Source organism: Pan paniscus, chromosome 11 (genome assembly GCF_029289425.2).
Source record: "Pan paniscus chromosome 11, NHGRI_mPanPan1-v2.0_pri, whole genome shotgun sequence".
Classification (NCBI taxonomy): Eukaryota; Metazoa; Chordata; class Mammalia; order Primates; family Hominidae; genus Pan; species Pan paniscus.
In genome coordinates, this window is record NC_073260.2 from 84,016,721 (window position 1) to 84,043,782 (window position 27,062).

Sequence of the window (27,062 nt, forward strand, 5' to 3'; positions counted from 1 at the left end):
AAGTGGAAACTTGGCCCCAAACTACACTGTTCTGTGCCCAGAGGGACTGGAATTAATTTGAAGCAAACTATTACTCACCCCGATTATGTGCCAGTAGGAAAGGGAGATGATGATACTGTCAACAAGGCGAACTTTTGCATTCATTTTTTCTCACTCCAATGAGCAGTCATTCTAGATCTCAGATGTGACAGTTCATTGGCTCCTCAGGCAAGCACTTGGCCTGTCTACTCTGGACTCAACTCTGGTCCATTCTCTCCCTGAAGCAAAGCAGCCCGGAGACTCCTCTTTCAAATGTCCTTTAGGGAGTGGGTGTGGGCCTAAGAAGTTGGAGGTGAAGTCCATTTTTATTAGTAAATCATATTTTACCGTTTGATTCCATATTCCATGACAATGGTAAAGTCATTTTTCTTGGGGGTGGAGGGTGGTGAGTCTTACCTTAAAACATAAAGAAATTACATTTGAGAACATGGCAAATTTTAATTTCTTCAGCGTTAAAAGAGAGGAAAGCTGATTTTCTCTTAACATACTAAAATGATTTTTCTGAAACTTAAAAATATCCAGAAGCTGTTCTCTCTTGAGATCAGAACCTTTCTAAGCCTCATGTTTAATGTTTGCGCAATTCAGTACCTACAGGGAAGGTCAGGTTTCTTCCATGTTGCCTGTTCCCAGCTCCTTCCTCTGATTCTCTCATTTACATCATAAATCTTCCTTTTCAACCCCCTATGTTTTAGCTCTTTCCTTTAAGAGAAATTTGAAAAACAGTATTTTTTTGTCATTTATTTTATTTAATTTGAATTGCGTCTTAGAGTTGTTAATGTGTTTACATGCTATTTTTTCCTACATTCCTTCTCTCCGGTCAGGGAAAATGTTGAGCTTTCTTCAACATGAGATGGATTTAATTGGTTAATTTCATAATTTAGAGTCTTTCTTGGTCTACATTCCAAAAGGAGGGGATTCTTTAAGCTCAGTACAGCTACATTTACTTTTGAAGGAGCCCTTTATTTTGCAGTGAATAAAGTGTCTCTTATTAAACAGAAAATAAAAGAAGGTTTGGCAGGACTCTACTCCCCATGGATGAAACATCACAGGAAATTGAGAAATTGTTTCTTTTTGGCCTTGTGGGAAAATTTTGCTTGTGAAATTTAGTGTTAAAGTTTTAAGACGACTGCTTAAATCCATCAAGAAAGAGCTGTTGAATGAATAACAGCTTCTAGGGAAGAGGTGCCAACCTGACCTTTCTATATCTGTTCTGTTAAGTGTTTGAGGAAGTGTGCGGTATGATCAAGAAGATTGTATTCTCTCCTACATAATGACTGAGTTAATTTTAAACAGAACTTAGACATAGTTCATCAATTTAAGAATAATTTTGTCAAAAGTTGGCCTCAGCTGGGTGCTTCTTCATTTGTGCCTATAAGACAGGGCATTCATTGTATAGGCCCAAATGAGAAACGAATCCTAGGTAGAGAGTCCAGTTTCCATTCTCAGATTGATCTATGGGCTCTAGAATTTTGATACGAAGCCTGTGTCTTGAGCTTCAGACCATCCTGCCAACTGAGGGTGTTGCCTTCCATTTTCTTCACATAGGCACCTTGTTTGAAATTTGTGGCTAAAACCCATGTTCTTGGTTTGACTCCTAAATCTATTTTCCTTCTAAGTTCCTTAGGGACTCTGTGGGCAGCATAACCACATACTTAGTTGTCCAAATCTGAAACCTTCATTGTTTTCTCTCCACACTCCCCTCAATTTGCAATCAATCACCAAGTTCTGCTACTGTCCCTAAATATGCCTGCAGTCATCTCCTTTCTTTCACCTTCCCCATCCCCAATACCCAGTTCAGGCCACAATTCTCTCATGCCTTGATTTCTCTAAAAACCTCCTTAACCAATCTCTTGCCTTCATTTTTTTCCTCCCATAATCCTGATTTCACCCTGCGGCCAAAATGATTTCTCTAAAATTAATCTTTACAATGTTACTTCCTGGCCTGAGTGTTTTTTTGTTTGTTTGTTTGTTTGTTGTTTTTTTGCCTAACTGTGCAATTTTCACTATAATATCCAAACTCTTGACTTGGCCCTTACTTGTACTTCTCAGTTCCCTCCCCCAACCCCCCTTCCAGCTGCATCAGCCTCTGGACACATTCAGCACTTCTCACCTTAGCCAGAGCTGTATTCTGAGTGCAGTCAGTGTTCCTTCCTCTGCTCTTTCCCATTCTTGGCTAATTCTATTTCTAGAAATCCTCTGAGCCCTCTCTCTCGAGCCCCCTCCCAACCCTCCGTTGGAATAGAGGCTTCTTTTCTGTGCTCACACACCCTGGACTGACTTCTTGGAAGGCTCATCCTCCACCGAGAGCTTCTCAAGGGCCGCTTTGCAGCTCATTTCTCTTTGAAGACTGTTCTGCCTGATAAATAAATAAATGAGAATGAATAACTACTTAGTGTTTTTCTATATTTAAAATTGAATCCTAATTATACCATTTTAAAATTCGGTTAATTTTGGTGATTTTGGAGCATGGGAAATGCAACGAAAAAAGAATGAAAAAAAAACCCACTATGATTTGACATCAGAAGATATGAATCCTGGCTCAGTGACCACGAGCTGAAAGATTTGCTAAGTGTATCAGCCTCCCTGAATCTCAGTTCCTCGTCAATAAGCATAGGATAATTTCTCATGTAAACAAAGGTTGGCTGAGGACCAAGGAAGAAGTGCCTGGTGGGTAGGTGGAGGCACTCAGTGAACTATAATGACTTCACAAGTGAGAGGAATTCTTATTTTCTTTGTATCTGCAATTCTTATTGTACCTGTGCAAAACTCCAGCTTGGGAGAAGTGGGGTGTGAATGGTTTCATGGGGCACACGATGGGAGGGGAATATTTGGGAGGTCTCTTCCCAGTTAGGTGGAGCCACACCAATAGTGGGGAATTCAGCAATTCCTGTAAGGGGAAATTGTGCGTCTTTAGTTTTCCCATTGGGTAGAGCTCAAAAACACACTTCTCCCTCTCAAATACTGTTGGTGAAAGTGAGACCTGGCATAGCAATTTGATAACCTGTATTGAGAACCTTCACAATATTCATTCCTTTTGAATGAGTAATTCCTTTTGAATGAGAAGGGGAGCACTTAAGGTGTGTAAAGATGTTCATTGCAGTTGTGTTTATTATAGTTAATGATCAAAAATAATCTGAAATGTGCAATCAGTGAGGGACCATGATGACATTGCCCTTCGGTGAGTTCTCTAAAATGGGAATGTAACATTGAAAAACATCTTAAGTGAAAAAAACAGGCTTAAAAAATTCAATCTATGGTTTAATTAAAAGTGTTTAAATCAAACAAATATAAGAAAACAAAAGACGACCAGTGGGAAAATACACTTTGTTTTAAATGGGGTTAGTTGTAACTAAGAAATCCATAGGCAGGACTCTGCCTCCCTAGACTAACAGCTCCAATGACTGAAGTTCACTGTCTTCTGTGCAAAGGAATCTTTATTTGGCTTTGGCTCAAGGCCAGGCCTTCATCTCATCTTCTAAAACCTAGAAGGAAGCTTTCAGAGGAAAATATAGATCAGAAGTAAAATTCGGATTAGAAGTTGGGGGGCTGAAGTTGTAGGATACGAGGGAGGGAAAGCCTACCTTTACCCTTGAACAATCATCATGACAACAACCTCCTAAGTCATCTTGAGTGTGCAAAGTGCTTTTCTGTACATTGTTCATTTAAATTGATTCCTCTTCAGTTTAGCTAGCTAATTATCCAAAATGTCTGTAAAAATTATGACAGAGGAGGGAAACACAGTTACTGATTTGGGGTCCATTCCCTTTATCCTTCTCATATTCAGGTATTTCCCCACTGTGCGGAATTCACTTTGAATCCAGCGGAAATTACCTAGGAGGAAAGAGCTGGGCTCAGGAAGGAAGCAGACATTTCACTGTGGCTTTATTCACGGGAGGCTCTCCAGACGTTTGGCAGGTCTTTTCTTACATGTGCCTACTGGACCTTGTGTTCTAAGAGGCACAGAACAGCTGTACACAGCCCAGTGTCACACAGCAAGTCAGGAGCGAGAATCCATGTAGAATTCAGATCTTTTTTTCCCTCCCTCCTGAATCTCTATCTAGCCCAAGTGTCTGCTCTCCCACGGGATTTTGTGTTGCTTTTTTTACCGTCTGTCTCAGCTTCAAAAAAGATCTGTTTTCTCTTATTATTTTCCCACATTGCTGCGGTTCAGAACCGTAGTGCATTTGTCAAATGCATTGTGTGTGTCTTCACCCCTGCAGCTTCCCTGTCAGATGATTCAATACAAGGCAATGATCTCTCCACTAAGGGGGAAGAAAGAAAGTGAGAAAGAAAGAAAACAGCTCAGAGCCCTTAACCCTGGGTTGTGGCTATTTTTCTCATAGACAGGCTGCTCTCTCTTATCTGATTGGAGCCTCCGTGTTCTCTGAATAGGAAATAAATCTCTACACAAAAATCCAAGGGTTAGTTTCCAGGTGTTTGATAGGAAGCTTTCATCCCAAGTGGTTTATTTATTTATTTATTTATTTATTTATTTATTTATTTATTTTTTGTCGGGGGGAGTTTGTTGCATTATTTGACCAAGGACAGTGTTGACCACCTCCGGTTTCTACTTCTCTTTCGAAGTTTATTTTATGTTTTGTTGTGGTTTTCAGATTTCTCATGGTTTGGATTTGGGAAAGTAAAATCAAGACAAGGTGTTGGTAAGTAGTTAACTCACTCCTTCTTTGGATAAGTAATGAGTCTATGTTTTTATTCGGATGAAAATGCTTAGACCCTCTTTACATTCCACGGTCTTTGATTCATTTTCTGTGTTCCTGGTTTTTGATTTGTTGAAGAAGTAGGTCTAGAATTTTTCCAGAAAAGGCATTACTGTTGTTAATTGAGTTTAGTACATGGTTTTACATTTTTAGATTTGACTCGTTTTTATCCTGTGGGGGAAGTGTTAACTGTCGTTCCAGTTCTAGTTTGTGATGCATTTTTAAGAAGGTTAAGGAAATAAATACAACTACATTTCAGCTACATGTACAGGGAATAGCTGACTGAATAGTCAAGCTGGACAAGTTTAGGTCTTAACTTTCTTCCATTGGCCAAGATGTAATAGAGTTCTGAATTGGTAAATCAGTTTCCATTTATGACCATTCCTCTTTCAAAACAGATTCTAACGTCCAGACGCTGTGATTTCTGCTTGATTGCATTCTATTCCCTGCATTCAGACTATGTGCTGACAATTGGAAAGCAGTTTGTAGCTTACCAAGTGAATGCAGATGATGTAGCTCCTCATTAGAATTGAAATCAGGTGTGATCTCTTGGGACCTCTAATTTGTTCAGAATTTTCTATGGGTACAGAGACAATGAACAGGAATTGCTTAGAAGGCATGAAAAGATGGCATTCTTACATCTTTCATGTGGGTTTCCAAGATCCGACCATCTTGGGCATCTGTTGGTTAGTATTTCTTTTGGTAGCAAGGTTGGCCATAGGTAAAATGGCAAAGTAGGGGAAATGTACCAATGTCAGGAGGCTGCTTAATTCCAAACCATCCACCCTATGCTTGTTCATCCTGGCCATATAAGGAGCTGTTTCCTGTCACTTTCAACCTGACATCAGACCTTGTCTTGTTGGGTAGTCTCTATCACTGTCTGTCCAGTGATCCAAAAATGACCAGCCGGCTGAGGCAGCCTGGCCAGATGGGGCCTGGAGGGGGAAAAGTCACCTTGACTCTCGCTAGCTCCATGGATTCCAAGGTTAAAGTTCTTAACCAGCAAAGGGGAAGTGGAGACTTGGCAGAGTTAGAACATCAAGCTCAAGTAGTCAGGGCTTCTAGGCAGCTCCCTAGGGGCAAATTTCAGACACAGCTGATCATAGTCACTTTGCCAAGATATCAGAGGGATGATCCTGCCTGGGCAGTCTTAAAGGTGTTCTGTTTTACGGGTTTGATGTGTATGCGTGCGTAGGTGTATCCCGTGTGTTTTTGGGGAAGGTGGTAATAAACTCTCCCATAACAGTCCTATAAGAGAGGGTCTTGCTTCTGCTAAATAGCAAGTCATTGCAACCACTTAAATATTTTTTCAAGCCAATTTGCACTGCAGAAGGGTGCTTGTTCCCGGAAAGCTGCAAAAATGTGGTTTTACTGTTTTAGGCCACAGCAGAGAGCTCTTCATAATTATTCTTCCGGCTGCAGTCCAGCAGAGGTGCTGCTCTTATAAAACATAGGTTTCATTATTTTTCAAGTTTGGTGAGACCAACAGTTTAGGAGATGATTGCCATTGAGAAGATAGTGTGTCACTCGTGGTTCCCAAAAGAAAGGGGCACACCACGGAATGCAGAGCCACGTGGGGAAGTGCTGGGATCCATTAAAAGGCAGAGGAGGGAAGGGAGAACTTGGGCAGGAGCTTTTAGTGTGTTTCCAGGTAAGGAACTGGGGAGGGAGGGTAAACAGGTTTAGGACTGGCTAGTCTGAGTAACTTCAACAGGCTCTAGGGTACAGGAGCTATCTAGAGTTGTCAAGTACTTGGCCCTGGGGTGGGGAGGGCAGGTGGATAGTGGCCTAGAGTGTGAGCCTCACATCTGGAAGGTGGTTGGGGGTGTTGTCTCTGGATTGGTTGGTTTGCATTTGAAAGGCATGGTCCCAGGCAGGGTATTTACCATCTGTAGGAACTGACTCACCAGGGGTGGGAGGGGCCATTCCTCCAGGATTAGCAGGGCCCCAGATGTCAAAGCACCAGAATCCAGAATATAAAAAGGCTTCCTTAGTACAGCTGCTCAAGAGTACTAACCCTTCCCCTCACCTTGAAGGCACTGTTGGTATTGAGAGAAGAAAACTCCCCCAGATGACCTTCGTGATTCTTATCACAGGAAATTAAGTCTACATTAGGCTTAGAAATGTCTGTAAAGTCATAGTACAGGATATGTGACCAAGCAGACATATTAAAATAAAAATGGGCTAAAAATGTTTCCAGACTTAACTCATGTTTTTCAGCTGAGTAATTAGAACTATTTACCCTAAATCAGCCAAGTGTGCACATACCTCGCCATTTAAAACTTTATATGAATATTATAATACATTTTTTCAAGTCCTCATATGAATTTCGTTTAACACACGGTGATGTGCCCCTTTATTCTTCTGTCTTTTTCATGGTGCCTGCTCAAACACATGCATAGACATACAAAGACACATCCTGTGATATGCACAGACAGGCTGCTGTCAAATTATGTAGACATTCATTGTCCCGCTGAGAGCTTCTTCTGCCTTCCCAACTTTGCTGTGCTTTGCATTCCATTATATCAAAATGTTCACAGAAAAATGGGCTTAAACCCTGCAACCTTGCCAGCCGTATCAATCTTCTAGGTTTTGGAACATCAATAATGAAGAAAACAGCACTTGAATTAATATCCCCCTTGATGAATTGTTGAGGTTTATGTGTTACTCACATTTGTCAACAGTGATTTTTCTGGCAAAGTGAAAAGGCTTTTGAAAAATTACCTGTGGTGCTTTTTACTGCTTCTACGCTTAATCCTCCCCTCGCTCCCCAAACAAGAGCTCATTCCCTTGCAATCTGTTACATTGGAATTGGGGGGTTTAATTGGAGAGGTTTAGGAAAGGAAAGGGTATCCCTTAGTGAGGAAGGAGAAGCAGAGAGCAAATCACTTGGTTGGACTCTTTAAGTGAGGGCTTCGCTGTGTACTTGGCAGAAGATTCAAAGTCTGAATTTGGGAATCTCAAGTTGTCTTCTAGGTATCAGCCTCCTCAAAAATGATTGAATGCTGCTCTGATGTTCATGAACTTCAGAGCATCCTGGGCCAGAGGAGAGTCAGAGAAGAAAGCAACTGGGGTCAATGCATTTCTAATGGTTGCAGGGGCTCCAGAAGGAAATATTGCTGGATTTCTGACAGCACGTGGAGTGTTTTAAAATGAAACTCCTGTACAAAGGCATAAGAATGATACCATGGACTTCCGGGACTGTGGGGAAAGGGCAGGAGGGGGGTGAGGGATAAAAGGCTACACATTGGGTACGGTGTTTGCTGCTTGGGTGATGAGTGCACCAAAATCTCAGAAACCACTAAAGAACTTATTCATGTAACCAAACATCACCTGTTCCCCAAACAACTATTGAAATAAAAAAAAGAAATTTTAAGAAAAAGAAACTCCTGCATTTCTGGGGGTAAAGGTGGTGCCTGGAATCTACTGAGAAACATGCAGGCTTGACTGCAGTCCTTCAGGGAGTGCAGGCAGTAGCATGTTTTGGTAATCTTGCAGGAGGGAACAGCCATGCCGGGAACCAAGGAAGGGAGTCAGTGGTGAGAAGGTTTTGTTGACAAGATGCGGAAACCTTAGCATAACACATCTTAATTTTCTTTTTTTTTTTTTTTTTGAAACTGAGTCTCACTCTGTCACCCAGGCTGGAGTGCAGTCGTGCGATCTCAGCTCACCACAACTTCTGCCTCCCAGGTTCAAGTGATTCTCCTGTTTCAGCCCCCCGAGTAGTTGGGATTACAGGTGCATGCCACCACACCTGGCTAATTTTTGGACTTCTAGTTGAGACAGGGTTTCACCATGGCGGCCAGGCTGGTCTCAAACTCCTAACCTCGTGATCTGCCTGCCTCGGCCTCCCAAAGTGCTGGGATTACAGATGTGAGCCACCACGCCCAGCCAACACATCTTCATTTTTAATTGATGGCCAGAAGCTGGATGATCTAGGCCTGTCAGGGAGCAAGTAGCAGAACAGGGATGATTAGGAGTATTGGAAAGAACTTGCCTTTGTAGTTATTCTTGGCAAGATTTCTGCTGTATCCTAATGCAGGTGAGCTAGGCACAAGACAAACACAACTGATGGGTTTGCCTTTGCTTTTGAGTGTTCTGTGGCTTCTAAATTGGCTGTGTGAGGACTTGTTTGCAGAATTGAGCCGGGATGCATCATTAAAGGCAGCTTCAATGCACATCCCCTTGAGAGAATGCTTCAAAAATTACCTATAATAACAGTTGGCTGTCTCCTGCATAGTTTGTTTAAGACACTGCTTAGCTGGTGAATGTCCACCTGTTATCACTACAAACTGTGATAATCTCCATATGAGGGGGAAAAATGGATCTTGGAGGTTGGGGGATGAGATTTTATTATATTTCATAGGGAATTCAAGACTGGATGACAAAACAACTTTTGTTTTCAGAATTGCTGTGCTTCTCACTAAAATAGTTAAGTGTGAGGGAAAAGGTAAAGGATGGAAGTGCTGAAACATGCATTTAGTAGGGGGGGTTGGAAGAAAGCACATTTCCTTGCGTAGGAAGTAGCAATTCAGACATTTCCCTGGCATGGCATTTGCCTTGTCTGGGCATTTGATTCTGCCTTTTCACTCCCTATTGTCTTTTCTCTTTATTCTTTCTCTGGGCTTATGCCAGTAGTCGGGTCAGTGGTCTGCTTCCATGGGACCCTGCCTGTGTAATACATATCTTGTGCACCTCCCACGTAGACAGTGCCTGTCATGAGCCACTGCCGTCTTCGTTGGTTTGAAGCTTTCACGTAGACCTTTATCTTTGTGCATCTAATTTTGGTTGCAAACAGTATGAGTTTAGTGGCTAATGGGTAAATTGTTTAGACAAGATACAGTAGACTGTATGTGTGAGCATATACATTCTGAGACTTTGGGCTAGAAAATTTGTCTTGTACAAAAAATGCTATGATTATTAATTTAGTATAAAGACACCAAGTTATGACTATAAATAGTATTACAGCTAAAGACAAAGCAGGTAACTTTGCCATGGGATTGATCCATTATTGTTATAAAAGCATTTTGTAGACAAAAGTGGTGCAGATACTCACAGAATATGAAGAAAGAGGAATGTAGTCATAGGACAGTCAAATGTATATCTGGTCTACCAGTTAAAGTTCATTTAGTAATACCTAGTAGTAATACATACTCATGAAGCATATTTAAATTTATAATACATTTTCCTGTTACTAATCTTGTTCTAGTATCATAAAATAAGCAAATATTATTTTGCATATAAGTCGATGTAGAGGTCCAAAGAAAGTAAGTGACTTGTCCAAAGGGTAGAGAAAGGAAACCCAGATCCTGAAATTAGCAGAACAACTTTCAATGCTCTGTGAAATAGGAATCCCAGATTCATGTTGACAGTTTCAATGACAGAGTGTTCTAGAGACAATCATAGAACAGAGAGGAAAGCTACGTATTATCTTACAGGAGAAGGAAGTGAAGAAATTGGAGCTCTCATACACTGCTGGTGGGAATATAAAATGGTGCAGCCACTTTGGAAAACAGTTTGGCAGTTCCTCAAAATGTTAAATATAGAGCTACCATATGACCCAGTAATTCCACCCAAGAGAAATTAAAACACGTGTCCACATAAAAATTCGTATATGAATGTTCATAGTAACATTATTCATAATAGCCAAAAAGCCAGAACAACCCAAATGTCCACCAACAGATGAATGGATAAATAACATGCAACATATCCACACAATGGAGTATTATTAGGCAATACAAAGAAAGGAAGTACTAATACATACTACAATGTGGATGAATCTTAAAAACATGATGTTAAGTGAAGGAAGCCAGTTATAAAAGACCACATGTTATATGGTTCCATTCATATGAAATGCCAGAGAGATAGAGTGTAAATCTGTGAATGTCTACGGCTGAAAGTGGAGAGAATGGGGAGTGAGTGCTAACTGGGTGAGGAAAATGTCCTACAAGTAGATTATCGTGATTATTGTACTACTCTGTGAATATACTAAAACCCACTGAATTGTATACTTTAAATGGGTAAATTTTATGTATGTGAATTACAGCTCAATAAAGCCATTGATTACAGGAGAATATATATATTTTTCCATCTCCAGGCCCAGCCTCCGTTATCAGCAATGATGATGACTCTGCCAGCCCACTCCATCACATCTCCAATGGGAGTAACACTCCATCTTCTTCGGAAGGTGGCCCAGATGCTGTCATTATTGGAATGACCAAGATCCCTGTCATTGAAAATCCCCAGTACTTTGGCATCACCAACAGTCAGCTCAAGCCAGACACATGTAAGTACAGCTGTTTATACTTATTGTCCCATTTGCTGCATAGCTGTATCAACCAGAGTGTTTATCAGAGCCCCTGATAGGGATGACTGGCGGGGAACAGGGTGCAGTGAAATGTTTGAGGATTCTTGCAGCTTTTGGCCAGGAACAGATCCTTTAGTTTGTTGCTTATGGAATTCTCCGGGTGTGTCTCCTGCTGGGAAGGGAACTGTGGGCAGATACTGACTCTCTTGGGATCTATTTTCCAAAACCATTTGTCAATGTGAAGTTGGAATCAAGGCATGCTTATCTTGAAAAAGAGAGAGACAGAAACCAGAAGTGTCATTTGAATGCACATATATCAGTTATAGATGACAAGCCATGAATGTAATTTAAATTTAGCCCATTGAAAGTAATTGAAATATGCACTCTAGGTAGTTGGGAAGGCACTGTGTTGCCCACAGGTGGTATCAGTTTGGGGAGTCCTGTATTCTTTGCTCAGTCCGAGTTCCCAGCATGAGGCCTTGTTGTGTTGCCACAATAGCAAAGAGACGTGGCAGCAGATGATTTGCATATTAAGTACACTGACTTTCATTTTTCAAAAACAAATTAACCCATTAATCTCTGTTAGCAAGCTTGAGATTTTTCTAAGGGCCTTTTGTGCTATCTTCTGCACTACCGTTCCAATATTAAACGTGTAGCACAGCCTTAAAGACAACAAAAAATAAACCCACAGTGGACAAACAGGCTTATGGCATTGCTTCCAGGCCTTCCTTCATATGTGAATAGGGGGCCGTGAGGGCTATGATGTCAGGTGGCCCAGATCCCAGAGATTCCCTGCCACTAAGGAGTGGGTATCATGCATGTTCCTATCCTGTCTTAAATACCATTCTCCTACCTTGTCATAGAGGTAAGGTAGAGGATTACTGCAAGATTAGGCTTTGGGGGCTGACTCTCTGTTGAGAGCTTTCATGGGATGAAGGGCCTTAGCAATGAGTATCAGATCTGTGCATATATAAGGAAATATCTGTAACTTCATCCTATTCACTCAAATTTATCCCAAGGCATGTTTAAGGTTGGATATGAGTTTAAATGTTAGGAAGAACAGTATTATGAGCTTTTAATGTGTGAGACTGGAATCCACCAGAGATTTTGGTTGACTCTGTAACATGACAAGGTAAATAGAATAATGTGTGAAGAATATTGAGCTCCTTGAAATAAAAGGTATTAGTTGAAATTAAGGTATTATTAATCTTAATACTGTCATTGTGGTGTGAACAAGGTGAGTAGAGGCATTGCTTAAAATGTGCCTTCTTTGATGGGGTGAGCCTCCTCCAAAGATCCTTGGAATGCCCTGTATACAGAACTGTCAAATAAGGAGTAAGACTAAGCAGGATACTGTGATGGGAGCATCTGTCATCATTTTGATTGTTCTCCCTAGGAATAGAGTACTTTGACATTGACACCTCAGTCACCACCCAAACCAGGCCTATGATGCATTTCAATTAGCCTGAGGCTGTAGTATAATTGAGGCTGATAAAATCAACATACCCTCAAAAAGTTGCTTTCCTTTGTGGAGGGAGGAAAGATAAAGCTGCATAATTAAGTAGACCCGATCAGCCCAACAAGTCCAGTAAGAGAAATTGAACAAACGAGCAAGAGAGCAAACAAACAAAATAACAAATGAGATCCTCTAGTCAAAAGTGGGCTACATGTCTGGAAGTGCTTTCTTCCCTTAGAAATCCAGAAAGAAAGATTTCAAAGGTTATTTCCTTAATCTGGACTCTGTGGAGATTTTTTGCAAAGGTTTGCGTTCCTTTTGGAGCAGTCTTGATTGTGTGGCTCAGTCATTCTGTGCCTCCTGTCAGTTTCTGGCCTCTACCCAAATGGCCAACCTCCATTTGGTCACTCCTTCTGTATAAAGTCTTGCTAGGCCCTGCACCCAGCCGCAATGTCCCAGCTTAGTGTCCTCAGTCACTCCACACCATATATCAAACGAGATTTTCATTTTTCCAGGCAACAAGTCACATATACTCTTTCATGATTTTAAGAACACTTAAAATCACAAATCTTCCATGAATCCTTTTTCAAATAAATGAGAATGAAGAAGCGATTTACTTCTTTCATTCCCTTCACCCTTTTGTAAATGTCATTTTTTATCTCATAATTTTTTTTCCTTTATCTTCGGTGTATCTGTGGCCTTTTGTTAAGTAGTGAGTATGAGCACTCTCACGTGTTTCTGCAGTCTCTTTTAGGTTAGATTGTAAGCTCTTGGAGAGCAGGATCTTTATCTGTTGAACCATTCCTTCATAGCACAGGACGTGGTGTACCTTTGATGTCGGCCACATGTTGACCAGATGTAGCTTTATATTACTGAAATATTAATTTCTAGCAGATATGTAACAAGAAAGATGACTCATAATCATTTTCATTGGTTTTATTCCTATCGAACTTGCTTACATAGTTGTTTATTTATTAGACATGTTTTTAACAATATATTAGCCAATTTAAACAGATTTAGATAACAATTTTAGCAGAAATAGACTTTGGACAAAAAAATCTTTTCTTTGAACATTCTAATTGTAGTCGTGCAGAAATTAAAATATTTCAAAATGTATAGACCTGACATGTAGATGAATCTGTTGCTGTAGGCCCATGAAATGTTGAGAACTTAGATTTCAATTAGATAATTCCCATTGACTATATATATATATATATATACACACACACACACATATATATACACACACATACATGTACTGTATATATACACACATATATAAGTATATGTACATATACCTATATGCACACATATAGGTATGTGTACATATACATATACATGTACATATACATATATGTGTTGTGTGTGTGTATATATATATATATATATATATATATAAAACTCTGTCACCCAGGCTGGAGTGCAATGGCATAATCATAGCTCACTATAACCTTGAACTCCTGGGCTCAAGTAATCCTCTTGACATAGCCTCCTGAGTAGCTAGGACTCTAGGTACACACCGTCATGTCTGGCTAATTTTTTTTTATTTTTCGTTTTTATTTTTTGTAGAGATATGGTTCTCATTATGTTGCCCAGGCTGGTCTTGAACTCCTGGACTCAAGTGATCCTTCACACCTTGGCCTCCAAAGGGAGGGAATGCAGGCATGAACCCCATTGAATATTTTTTACAAATGAGCTTTTAAAGAACCTCCAAAGAAGGGCTCTTTCAAGAAGTTGCAATGATAAAAACATTTGAGAAGATCTCAGACAGAGTTTAGAACACTTTCAATGTGCTTACAGCGTAATATCACATGGACAGTACAATATCGCTATTCTTATGGATCCAACAGAGACTTGAGCCAAAAACTGGCCTATTTACTTCTCTTTCCTAAAACTGCATGCTATTCAAAGATGTTGACTTTAGAATATACATATGGTCTTACGAAGATCGCTGAATTGTAAGAATCTAATATATGTAAGATCTATATGTATGATCTTACTCATCTCACTGAATTTTAAGAATCTGACTTATATAATAAAGACGATTCATTAAATATTTATTTATAACACTCTTTTAATACTAGGAATGAGAGATCTCTTGAAAATGATGGCTTGTTCCCTGCTCTCAGGGAGTCTCACTGGCAAGGCCAATGGTTAGATCATCATATAATCATAATGCAATGTGATAGACATTACAACAGGATAGGTTAGAGCACGGGTCCAAAACCCCAATTACCAACAACGATCAGGCACGTCAATGCAAGAAACAGGCTGAAAGAAAAATGATATGGGGTAGTGAGGGCCATGCTGGAGTATGGGCCTGGTATTGCCAGATACTATAATTTTTCCAGAGAAAACAGGCATTTATTATTTTATGTGGATTCCCCAAGATTTAAGACACCGGGTGAGATAAATAAAAATATATCAGTGTGAGTCAGGTTTGGCTCACAGTCTACCACCTGGGTGTGATACTCTGAGTTAGACCTGAAGGATCAATGAATAAAAACACCTTATTTTATAAACGATGCTCAAAAGTGGCTTGTCCAGAGTGACACAAGCTCAATACTTGCATAGTTTAGCTTTAAAAACAAAACAATAAACAAACATGATCAAATTCGACTTCTTAAAATGATGCATAAAATCATTTAAGTTAAAGATGATGATCAATTATATCCCTTCAAGTATGTTTTCACTATCTGGAGTGATATGAGGGTTTCATTTACAAAGTCCAGAGATGGTTTGCAGGATTGTAGAGCAATCTGAACAGGGCTGAATTCCTCCCGAGCACTTTCCAATAGCAAGTCTGTCTACTTTATTGCAGGGCCCAGAGGTTCCCCCAAGACCGCCTGATAATAATTTGGTATTTGGAGGCTCCTGTGTCACTGCAGGAACTAAAGGAGGCTAAATCCATGCCTGATGGAGGAGAAGAGTTCTATGGTTATCTGCAAATTCTGGCCAGACAACATCTTGACGTCACTCCTTAGCTTCCATAACCTAGCCAAGCAAGAAGTTGCCTTTCCAAGACAAAGCAGTGTGCTCTAATGACTAACCCCTCAAAGTACTATGCCACTTTAACTATAGACCCATCTCCTCGATCAATCAGGATGGCAAGATGGAGCTGAGGAGCTCAGCAACATCAAGTCTGGAGTTGGTCTTTAACTCAACTAGCTCGTTTAGACGTGTCTGAACACCACATCACCTGACAGCACGGGGTGGTTTCCCAGTAAAATTTACAAACTCAGCTCAAGGGCAGCTGTGTTGCTTTCCTTTCCTTGACTGCTGAGAAACTTTTTGACAGGGAACAATGGAAACACACCTTCTGAGCTGAAACAAACAAACAGAAACAAAACATACTAACCAGCAAAATCCCCAAATCATCAATCTTGGGTTCTCTTGAAGGGCAGGAGTGTGTTTTATCTTCTCCCGTCGGAGCAAACACTATAGATGTCCTCCCTAAAATTCTGTCTTCCCTAGAGCAGCCTTGTAAATTAGCTAGGGTCCTAGGCTTGAGGCCTAAATCGACTTAAAATTGTCTCTAAATATGTACCTGGATGTGTTTGTACTTGCAGAGCATGCCCTCTTCATGTGCCTAGGGCTAGTAACTCCCTGTGGCAGAGGCATATAAAGTATTCTGACTTTTTTTTTTTCAATTTAATTCCATTTCCAATGAAATGGATTTTTAAAAATTTTCTCCAGAGTGTGCCATACTTCTCCAGCTATTATAGTTAATGTGTGTGTATCCTTGTGTATATGTGTGTTTGTGTGTGCGTATGTGTTTTCCTAGTGGTTACATGCTTACTAGGCAATTATGTAAATAAGCACAGATTCATAGGCCAGCTAGGCCTGAGGAAAGAAGACATTATAAAGGGAGGGAGTATTTTAACATTAGCTAAAGCTATCACACAAGGCACCCATTCTGCTCCCCTCAACAGCCACAGCCCACTTCGTCCTTGTCTTACCAATAAGGGGAAAGGATGGAGGTGATATTTTTCACAGAACCGCAGAGGTTTTGAACATATTTGCAACATTACTTTGAGTACACATGAGCAAAAATTCTGAATTACATCCAGGACCCCAGAAGCTCATTAGATCAAAGAGTGCGGGGCCCCTCAGAGCTACCAGAGATTATCTGCAGACTTCAGTGCAATCGAATGACCGTGGTCCATTTTGATGGTCAGAGATAGGACTGAAAAACGGGTAGAAACAATTGCTTTAGCACTTCCTTCTGTACTTTGCCTATTCATGTTTTGTCTTTCAAAAGTATATTTTCTCCTAATTGTTTAATTGGCCAAATAATGGCTGCTTTGGGAGTTGTTTGTATGCCTTGGAAGGCCATGGCCTGCACTTTAAAAATAAGCTAAGTCCATTCTGTCCAGCACGAGCATTAGGACAGAGAATGCACTTATTTTAGGATCCTTAAAAATTGCTTCTTTTATGGCACACTGGGTTGACGACTCATCTCGTGGGAGCCTTCGTGGCACATTGCTGCTGTTCTGCAGGTCCCAATACAATTCCTTCCCCCTCTCAGTGCCACGGCCCCCCCATTGCTAGCTACAACAATTTGATATCATATTCCCTTTTCAACTCCAAAGGAGATGATAAGAAGCTATCAAATAATGCTTTAAAAAAGCAACTTGAGTTTCTTAAAAGAAAGGAAATGAATACATGCTGCATAATTACATTTAAAATGTAAGCCTTGTTATTATAAGCCGCACTGAGATGAAGATTTGTTAGCAAACCAGTTTCAAGCACACTCATAGTGAAGTAAAATCATGTTTTTAGCATCTGACCATTGGGTAATATTATTCTTTGTTATCAAAAAAGAAATATCACCCGAGTATAGTATACTTAGACCTCCTAGAGGAAACACTCCAGTCCTAAGCTTGGTGTCTGAAAAGAAAAACAAAAATAAAGATTATAGATTTAGGTCAGGGAGACAGAGTGATATTCTGAAGACTGCGTTTACTCCCTCATCATCGGCCAACCAAGATGGAGTTCTGCATCCTGCACATATCAGACATTTCAGTCCAATTTCACCAAAGCATCAGTGATGTTCTAGAAGCATCCCAGCAGATGGAGGATCCTAATGTATTTGTTCTGGGTATTTCCCAAGGCCCAGCCTGACTGGAGTGTGTGTACCAACAGGATGAATCCAATCAAGCTACGCCCCCATTTTGGTTTCGGATTGGCCACTCTTGCATGTGCCAGTAGATTGTGGACTAGGACCAGCTGAGCAAACACAGTAGCAGAGTAGCCTCCTATATTGCTAAGAAGCTCCTGCTACCCAGGTGCTTTGAACAATTGAGTGCTCCCTCTGGTTAAGTAGAGATGGCACCACCGGAGTTTTTCTTGGATGTGAGGCTCAATCCTTTACGGCAGCTATTATAACAAAGTGAAGGTTTTCTCCCTGGGAAATGCAGCTTTTCTCTGTCTTTACTAATTCTGCCAGCCTGTGAGAGTAACCACCGTAGCTGGACTTCTTCTCAGATTAATTGTCATGCCAGATCTCCTTCCTGGGGAGCTGTGATGCTGCTCTGAGGTTGATTGCTGAGGTTGTAGTGGGTTTTTGTTTGTTTTTGTTTGGTTTTTCTTGATCGTTCTTCTTTCTCTTGAATGGCAAGAGAAGAAACACTTTCTCTAACCCACGGCCAGGAAGGAAATGGGGAGAGAGCTACTTCTTAGTTCAACCTGGTTGCCACATAAAGGAATCTCTCTCCTTGGACTCAGCCCCTAACTGGAAGCAAGAGCCACTGCCCACTGAGACTGAGAGAGCAGCCCAAGGAGGAGATGAATCCATTCTGCCCTTTGTTTGGGTTTGCTTCCTGTCAGTGAGAGAATGCTGAGGCAGTTCCTGTTATGTGAAACTTTCATTTTTAAAACCAGGACAGTCCTAAACAAACTGCAATGAGTTGGTCAATCCCAGTTGGTATAGGCCCAATGATTTTTGCTAGTAAGATAGGATTGTCTTCCTCACCCAAAATGCCTTCAAGTGCCCTAAAATGGGTATTTTAAAATAAGAATAAATAATGTAGATTATAGTAGAAAACCTGGAAAACATAAGAGACAAAGATGAAATGAAAAGTCCCATGTAATTCCACCAGTTAGAGTTAACCACTGATATCATTTGGATATATGGCTTTCTAGTCTTGTGAATATCCTTTTAATCTCTTGTAATATAAAGTCTGACCATATGTGTCCTTGCATTTGTTTGTACTGGACCCTGTTAATATTTCTATAGTAATGGCTCACTTTGGGGAGATTGTGCCGCACAGTGTGTAGGAAGCACATTGGGTGTATTATTCCCAGTTTTGTATTTTGTATTTCCTTGGAGATGTGCAGGGGTTAAGAGCGGGGGTCTGGCCATAGCTGGCCACGTCAGACTCTCATATGGTAAGTATCACAGAGCACATGAGGCCTGTGTTATGCGCTGGAAAGACTCAGGAAATGAGAGGCTCTCTTGTTCTGACAAGGCAGGCTGAGAGCTCTCATTTAGGGTCATCACTCCAGATAACTCCAAATGCAGTTTATTGCTCAACTGGAGCAGATGATCACTTTTTTGCCTCCAAGTTCTTCACCCTAGCTAGCTCCTTTCAAAGAGCCGAGTATGCTGGATCTTAAAGGGCCAAGCTAGTTACATCTCATACATTTCCTGATGTTTAGGGATGCCTTCATTTCCACCAAGGATACCTTGGCTGTGCAAGGACCTCTGATGAGCTGGAGTCTCCTTTTGGTCACTCCCAGGTTTGCTTAAACTTGATGGAGTTTGCTGTCCAGTGATCCCCGGATCTTTCATCATGAAAGCCTTCCTTCCTCTCCTGATGTCTCAGGCCTCTAGACCTAGACTGGGGTTCTGGCAAGGAGGCCTCTATCAATAGTATGACATCCAATAATATGTTAGTGTTGATATTTTGCACAGTAATATTAAGTTTAAGAGATTCTAAAAATGAATTCAAATGAATAAGTTCCTGTAATGTAAGAGATTAGATATGTGTGATTTCAGAACCAAAGGCGGGGGGAATCCCAGAAAGAAAACAATAATATAATCCTAGTTTCTATATATTATTTTTATTCATTACTGTATATGGGTAGAGATCAATATTCTTTTTTATCCTGTTACTATTAAATAACACATTTTTTAACCATGCCATTGAACTTTTGGGTGCATTAAAGTGGAACCCAAGCTCCTCATTAGATAATAATGGCATTTGGACAGAGTGCCATATTCCTAAATTTCCAATAAAGTGGTTGATATAGAGAGGACAGGATAAAGCCCTATAGTGTGCAGTTATATCAAAATAGCTAGTCTCCACTTTAGGGAATGCGTTTACTAGAGATTACATGAAATGTCTGCTTATAAAATAAGCAGAGATGGCACCACTAAGCAGCCACCTGAATTGTTTTCCTACAGGAATGATTACTTTTCAGATCCATTTATGTTTTCATGCTCAATACTTACTCCCCTTCCCTGCAACACCCAAAGAGTTTACTTTTGCAAGTCATTTGGTCTTCAGTCTACTACTGAGGAATAGAGAGGCACTAACTGCTTTACCCAGGATCAGAACTCATGTTCTTACCTTCTATTAATAGAGTACTTGAGCCAGATGGACTAACTGGTCTTACATTTTCTCTATCTTGGTTTTACTTCCATAAACATCAATATCTTTACCCACATGATTTCTCCATCCTCCCATTTTTTTCCGTATGTATTAGGGTTCAGGAACTATGATGCTAATGATCACATTTCTTCCTAGTTCCTAATTTCATTAGTGCCATTTCCTGATATCTACAGAAACAATTATCAATACATGTAGCTGCTTGAGCCTTATTTAGAAGGCTAGCCTTTCTTTTCCAAGTGCTGTCAGAATGTATACATTTAGTCTGTCTTTTTCCCTTTTAGGAGTCTTTGTTTTGAGTTGATGGCAAAATTCCTCTTTTTACATGTGAGATTTTTGATTTCACTGAATTCTACCTAGATTTTTATGGACATTGGATTTCAAAGAGGAAAACACTCATTTTCTTAGTAAGATATTGGTGATACATAGCTATGCCATTGATTTCCATACTCCTGAGCTTTGGGGAGGGAGACAGTGGCCAAGTAGCAGGCAGAATAAGATCATCACTCATGTCCTGAATCAATCACACTTTCCCTCTCGGGTTGTGTATATGCTCTGTCACTTCCTACATATTACATCCTGAGTTTTTAAGTAAAGTGGATCTTAGCCAGATTTGAGTCTAATGGCTGATTCATCGGCATAGTTCTTGGCGTTAACATCTCAGTGTCCTCTTTTGTTCTCTTTGAGGATTCATGTCATTGAGGGCCTTTGTGCCTCCTCTTGTCTCAGTATGAGGAAGAACTTTGGTGTGAGGGCAGAGCTATGTGAAGGGTTGCTGGGTTGGGGGATTAGTTCATATGGTCCCCATGCCATCTATTTACTTTTGGAGAGAGGGGACTTTGAGTGGGTGGGTATGGATAGATGTTCCTCAAGGAAACCCTGCTGGCTAATGGGCACTACATCTGTGTATTACTGTGATTCTCTCTGTAAGCTCCCCATGTGGCCAAGGACCCCCCTTCTACCAGGGCACTTCCTGCCACCTCGTTGCACTGGTCTCAACCATTCAGCCTGCTGCTGCTGCACCATGTTGGGCTGCGGTAGGATAGGGAAGGGGTTCTGTTGATTGCTAAATGTTGCCTAACTTTATTTCCCTCTCCCACATTTCATGCAAGAGAGTGGACCTAACACATGACTTGCATTCTCTTCCTATGTTCAGAAACTCCAGGGCTTGCCCATGTGTATGTATGAGTGACCAATGGAGCTTGGAATTCTTTATCTATATGATCTATCCGAAAATGAGATCTTTTGTACTGGAATTTGTGATGTAGTTGATCATTCAGAGCCAAACGCATACACCAATAAAGACAAGACTGTCATATTTGTGGTCTCTGTTGCCTACTTTCGTCACCTGCTAATACTTTTTCTTACATAGACTTGAGAATATAATTCAACATTGGGATTCCTCAAGGCACCACGAACAGAGCTCTAGAAGTTGTCCGCATTGGTTCCCCAGTTGCCCCCACATAGCCTCTCTGGGTTTTCTCGAAGCAACTCCTTCACTCAGGTAGGCCAGCACTAGGGTGAGGCAAGAATGTCACTCGCTTAAGGCACAGAATTTAAAGTGACACCAAAAGTGTCAGTACTCAAGATAAATAATATACTCATGCAACATTTTAAAAGATAAAAAAGAATGCAAAAGATCTATGAAGAAAATATCAAAATTTTAAATAAAGCCAGCATAATCCCAGGAGGGCTGGGATGAGTGTAAGGTGAGTGAGCTTAGTCCTACAAGTTCAGGGTCAGATCTTGTCTTTCCTTAAAATTCTGATATTTTTGGCTGGGCATGGTGGCTCGCATCTGTAATCCCAGCACTTTGGGAGGCTGAGGCGGGCAGATCACAAAGTCAAGAGATCAAGACCCTCCTGGCCAACATGGTGAAACCCCATCTCTACTAAAAATACAAAAATTAGCTGGGCATGGTGGCTCATGCCAGTAGTCCCAGCTACTTGGGAGGCTGAGGCAGGAGAATCGCTTGAACCCAGGAGGCGGAGGTTGCAGTGAGCCGAGATCATGCCACTGCACTCCATCCTGGCGACAGAAAGAGACTATGTCTAAAAAAAAAAAAAAATTCTGATATTTTTTAAGCACAAATATTTGCATTCAATTTTATCAAGAACTATTGCATTACACTTAATATAATTTATCTCAATAACTGAATTTTTAGCATTTCCTTAAATTGTGTGCACAAAGCAAGAATCTCACTCCCTTTAGCCTTGGCCTTGGCCTCAGGGCTCCTTCTGGCCTGGATCTTGTGTAAACCTCTGGCCTTTGCAAAGCTGTTATGTGTACATAAACTTCTCAGTGGATTATCTGTCAGTCTTTGGATACTTCCTGAGTTCCTGGCCTAATTGTCCTTCCTTACTGCCTCGTCTTCCCTTGGAGATGCAGTCCCTTGTCTCCCTTTTGTTCAGCCAGCCTCAGCATCTCCAGCAGTAACCATCCTGTGCTATCTACTGAAACAGCAGATAAGTGCGTGCTCATCTTCTCACTACATTTTTAAAATTTTTATTTGTTGTATGTGACTCTCCAGAGTGAGGAAATGAATGAGGCTGCCAAAGAGAGAGAGAGAGAGAGAGAGACAGAGAGAGAGTGAGAGAGAGACGGAGAGTGAGGCAGAGACAGAGACAGACACAAAGAGAGATAGATTCTTTGGAAAAGGACAGGAGGGAGGATCAGGGGACTTTCTCAGTAAGTCTGAGAAATAATCTAGGGGAAAAATGGATAAAAATTTTAAAAAATAAGTGAAATTCTTTAAAAAATCTATATTGCTTTTGTCCCCCACATTTGGAGATGTATGATACATTTGCTAAGCTGAAGATACAGTATTTGAGATTTAAAATACTCCATTTTCACTCAGCCAGTTTCTTAATGCCATGCGCTCTTTTTGTAATATTCGCATTCTCTATTTTTATATAATTCCTACCTAATGCTTTTTATGGGCCAGGCCCCATGGATTGTATTTTCACATTAAAAAAAATCCTAATAATTGCTGCAGTATAGATATTACTCTGTTTTACAGATGGGAAAAGTGAGGCTCAGAAAAGTTAGGAGGAAAAGGAAAACGCAAATTCCATCCTGAACAAGGGGTTGTTATTGAAGCCCAGGTGGACGTCCTGGAAGTGAGGACTCTTTCTAGCCCAGTGCTGCTCATCCTTTCCAAATTAATACCCAGCAATTTTCTAACTCAGCAAGAGGAATTGTAGTGTTGGCATTGCCCCTTTCATGTGGGTGATCAAATATGCTGGGGTGTATTAACCTTCGGATCTGAAGGGTGAGGAGTGTCCACATGGTGGGTGCTGAACTTACTGATAAAGGAGGAACCTGCCAGTGGGCAGAGCCCAGGCCATCTATGGTACAATGACTGATATAGGCTCATGGCCTGTGATGTTTTCTCTCTCAGTAGTGTCTTTAAGAAATATTAAATGATCATGAATATAAAGCCCTTATTTTTATTTTTTTGCCAATTAAAATTATGTAAAATTCCACTTTTTCTTTTGCCAAGCCCTCTCTGAAAAGTTTACGTTTTTAGTTTTAGTTCAGAAAATCCTAGAAAAAGCAAGCTATACCATAGATCTCAGACTCTTTCTTGAGTGGCTTCACTCCTCTGAGATGAGCATATCTGATTTCCTAGGTGAAGTTGATATCCAAGAAAAGAATTCAAAGTGTGCCAACTGTGTTTGGGAGCATGTTGAGGTGCATATATTTGCTGAGTTTCTGTAGGCAATGCTGGGAGGAGTGAGAACCCACAGCTCCTGGGCAGGGTCACCCTGTACAAGGAGGCCAAGGGAACACAGTGTCTAGTAAAGCCTTCTTTTCAGCATCCTATGGGGAACCAGCCTTGATGCCAATCTTATGAGCATCGTGGAGGACAGACAAGTACTCCTCTGGCTCACCTTCTACAACTCGTTCCTTCATTTTCCATTCAAAGGTCCATGTTTCCAAACTGGCTAATTGAATGGAGTCAAAATTTCTATAGATCTTTATGCTTTAGAGAGCCATTTTAAAAACAAGAGTTGGCATTCATACGTGGCATTCTTCCAAGCCTGCATCTACGTGCTTCATAAAGTCAGGAGATATCAAGGAGCTGATATTCTTGAGCACTTTGTGACAGACACACATGTTGACCAATATCTCATATAAGTCTTTTAATACAGAGAATAACACATGTTCTTTAAAAACATCATACAGCACTTCTTTACTGGGCTTGGTAAGTGCAGATGAGTTAGAACGGCAAGGTTAGCCAAAATGAATAATTATTTTCTGACTCAATGTTTATTCTCTTAATTATCTTGATAACTTTGAAAAGACCATAGTTTGGAGTATGAATTATTCAAATGTAGTTCAAAGTCCATTGTGACAAGTAATAAAATACATTCAAAATATTGTTTACTAGAGTGTTCCAAGCCCGCTGAACCTCCATGCATTATCAGCTACAAAGCTGCAGAGCGTGACCAGCCCTTTGGGGTTGTGGAGATGCAGCCAGAGAGTGGTTTGGAGAAACTAATTAGAATGTGACTTCAGAGAAAAGGGGCTGAAATATTTCCAAACAGAGAATTTGATGAGTCCTTTGCTTTCCCTGGGGTGGGGGTTGTGTATGTTTCTGCATGAATCTCGAAATATTTGCCAGTATGGAAAATTTTCCCAACGACAGGAGATAAAACAAATCTCTGACTAATAAGACTGTCTGGGACCTTTAACATTAAAACTCCAGGATGGGGAGGGGACAACAAGGGTAGGAATGAAAGTTCAGATTAGGCTCAGGGTATATGTCGTATGTCTCTGTTGGATGATGAACGTGTAATCAGGAAGTCACGTCTCACCAGGAATTCAGTGGCAGTAGTCAATGACTGATATAAAAAATTGCAGATGGAAATAAGTACTTATTGGCAATTTTGTAAGTTCCGAATCATAGTCTGTTCAACGAACAAACAAGTGCTTTGGCATCTCCGGCTCCTAGAACAGTGCCCAAGACATTGTAGGTTTATAATAAATAGGTAGTAAACTGAATGAACAAAGGAATGGATGATCTTATCTACTTTGCCGGTCATCTTACTGTAGCTTTGGGAAGGAAATACATCTCTACTTCATTGAGCTTCAGGCATCTCTAGTATTTGCCTATGATTCTGGTAGGAGCAGAAGGTTGGTTATCTTTCCTTTTGAATTGCATATTAGCTATGCCCATTGCCATGTCTGTTCAGTGTTGGGTTTGAAGCTTTTTCTCTTGCTCTTTCTGTCCCACCTCCTAAGTAATTTGTGTTTTGAGAATTCTCCTGTCTGGTTTTGTAACTTGGGTTTCAGGTATGCTAAAGCTTTATGTTTTGTATTATGAGAGAATAATTTCTCACAAGGCCTAATGCTGAAGTTTTAATGGAAATATACATATTTCTCTCATTGAATTTACACAATAGTCATATGGTGGGTATTCTTGTTACTTTAATCACACAGAAGGAAAACAGTAAGGCACTGAGAAGTTAGGCAACTTGCCCAAGAACATACAACTACTAGGCAGGAGAGCTAGGAGTTGAACCTAGATACCCAAACCCTAGCATCGGTTTTTAATGCACACACTGAATTCGTGCCCGTCTCTCTGTCTAGCCATCAAGCCAGGCTTCTTTCATGCTCCCACCAACACACACACACACACTGACCCACAATGGATTTGAGGCAGTTTACGTTGGAAATGCAGCCAGTTTAACTGATGAGATGGGTATCTGCAACTTTCTCATTTTCCCTGTCATTTAAATCCTGAAATTTCTTCCCATACTATAAAACACTGTTTAGATTCAAAATTGACAACAAGGGAGAGTATGATTCCAAATGGTAAAGGCCAGGCCAGAGTCTCAAGTCCTTCATCTTTGATGGAGAGCCACCCCTTGGCCACTGCCAAGGGCCAAGGTGATTTGGAAGGTGATGGTAGCAAGTTACCAGGCGGTCTTTTATTTGTGGCTTTGCTCAGCTTAGTTTTTCTCAAATATGCAAGAAAGCTGGAGGACACCACTGTTGGAGGAGATCTGTATCTATTTATCCTTAACCCCATGTCCGGTAGCAAGCCACTTGGCTGTTGGCAGTTGTCAGCAAGCAAAAGCTCTTGGACCTGTGTTTTTCACTGTGTCATCTCTTTTGTTCTAGTGTGTGTGTGTGTGTGTGTGTGTGTGTGCGCGCACGCGCGCATGTGTGCATTATAATAACTAGAAATACTTTCTTTTATTTATTTATTTTTCCGAGTCGGAGTTTTCGCTCTTGTCGCCCAGGCTGGAGTTCGCGATCTCGGCTCACTGAAACCTCCGCCTCCTGGGTTCAAGCGATTCTCCTGCCTTAGCCTCCTGAGTAGCTGAGACTACAGACAGGCACTACCACACCTGGCTAATTTTTTGTGTGTTTTTAGTAGAGATGAGGTTTCACCATGTTGTCCAGGCTGGTCTTGAACTCCTAACCTCAGGTGATCTGCCCGCCTCAGCCTCCCAAAGTGCTGGGATTACAGGCATGAGCCACCACACCTGGCCTACTAGAAATACTTTCTAAGAATCAAATCCCTGCATCCAAACTGGTATCTATCAAATCTGAGTGGCTAGAGGTGAGGCCAAATAATCTGCATTGTTAAAAAGCCCCCAGACGATTAGGATAAATATAAGAGTTTGGGGATCACTGTTCCAGGTTAGACCCACTGTGGAAGGTTCTCATCCAGAAGGACCATGAAGCTGGGTAAGGTGACGTGAGGTGGCAAGCTCCCTGAGGACAGGCTTGTACCTTGGTTGCTGGTAAGTTTTTTTCCTAGCCTTCCCAGCTTTGCTGATACATGGTTACCCTTCCTGGTTGCAGTACAATTCTTTTAGGTTTTAAAACATGGAACTGTTTCACTCATGCGGGTTTAGGGCACAGGGATTGTGGTTTTGAGGGTATAGTAGCACAGGAGTTGAAAAGGCATTTAA

At 40.9% G+C, this 27,062-nt stretch overlaps 1 protein-coding gene across 15 annotated transcripts in view; it reads left to right on the forward strand.

Moving 5' to 3' along the window:
• The window catches only part of NTRK2 (neurotrophic receptor tyrosine kinase 2), a 544,938-nt gene that overhangs the window by 187,580 nt on the left and 330,296 nt on the right, over window positions 1-27,062 (forward strand). For 9 of the 15 annotated variants that reach the window (XM_034967489.3, XM_055091983.2, XM_055091981.2 and 6 more), the window contains 2 exons: window positions 4,653-4,700; window positions 10,855-11,043. In XM_034967489.3, the coding sequence (XP_034823380.1) occupies window positions 4,653-4,700; window positions 10,855-11,043 (237 nt within the window). Of the gene's footprint in view, window positions 1-4,652; window positions 4,701-10,854; window positions 11,044-14,089; window positions 14,108-15,341; window positions 21,452-27,062 lie in introns of those variants that run through there. The other 6 variants (XM_034967490.4, XM_057298706.2, XM_034967488.3 and 3 more) reach the window with 4 other exon arrangements.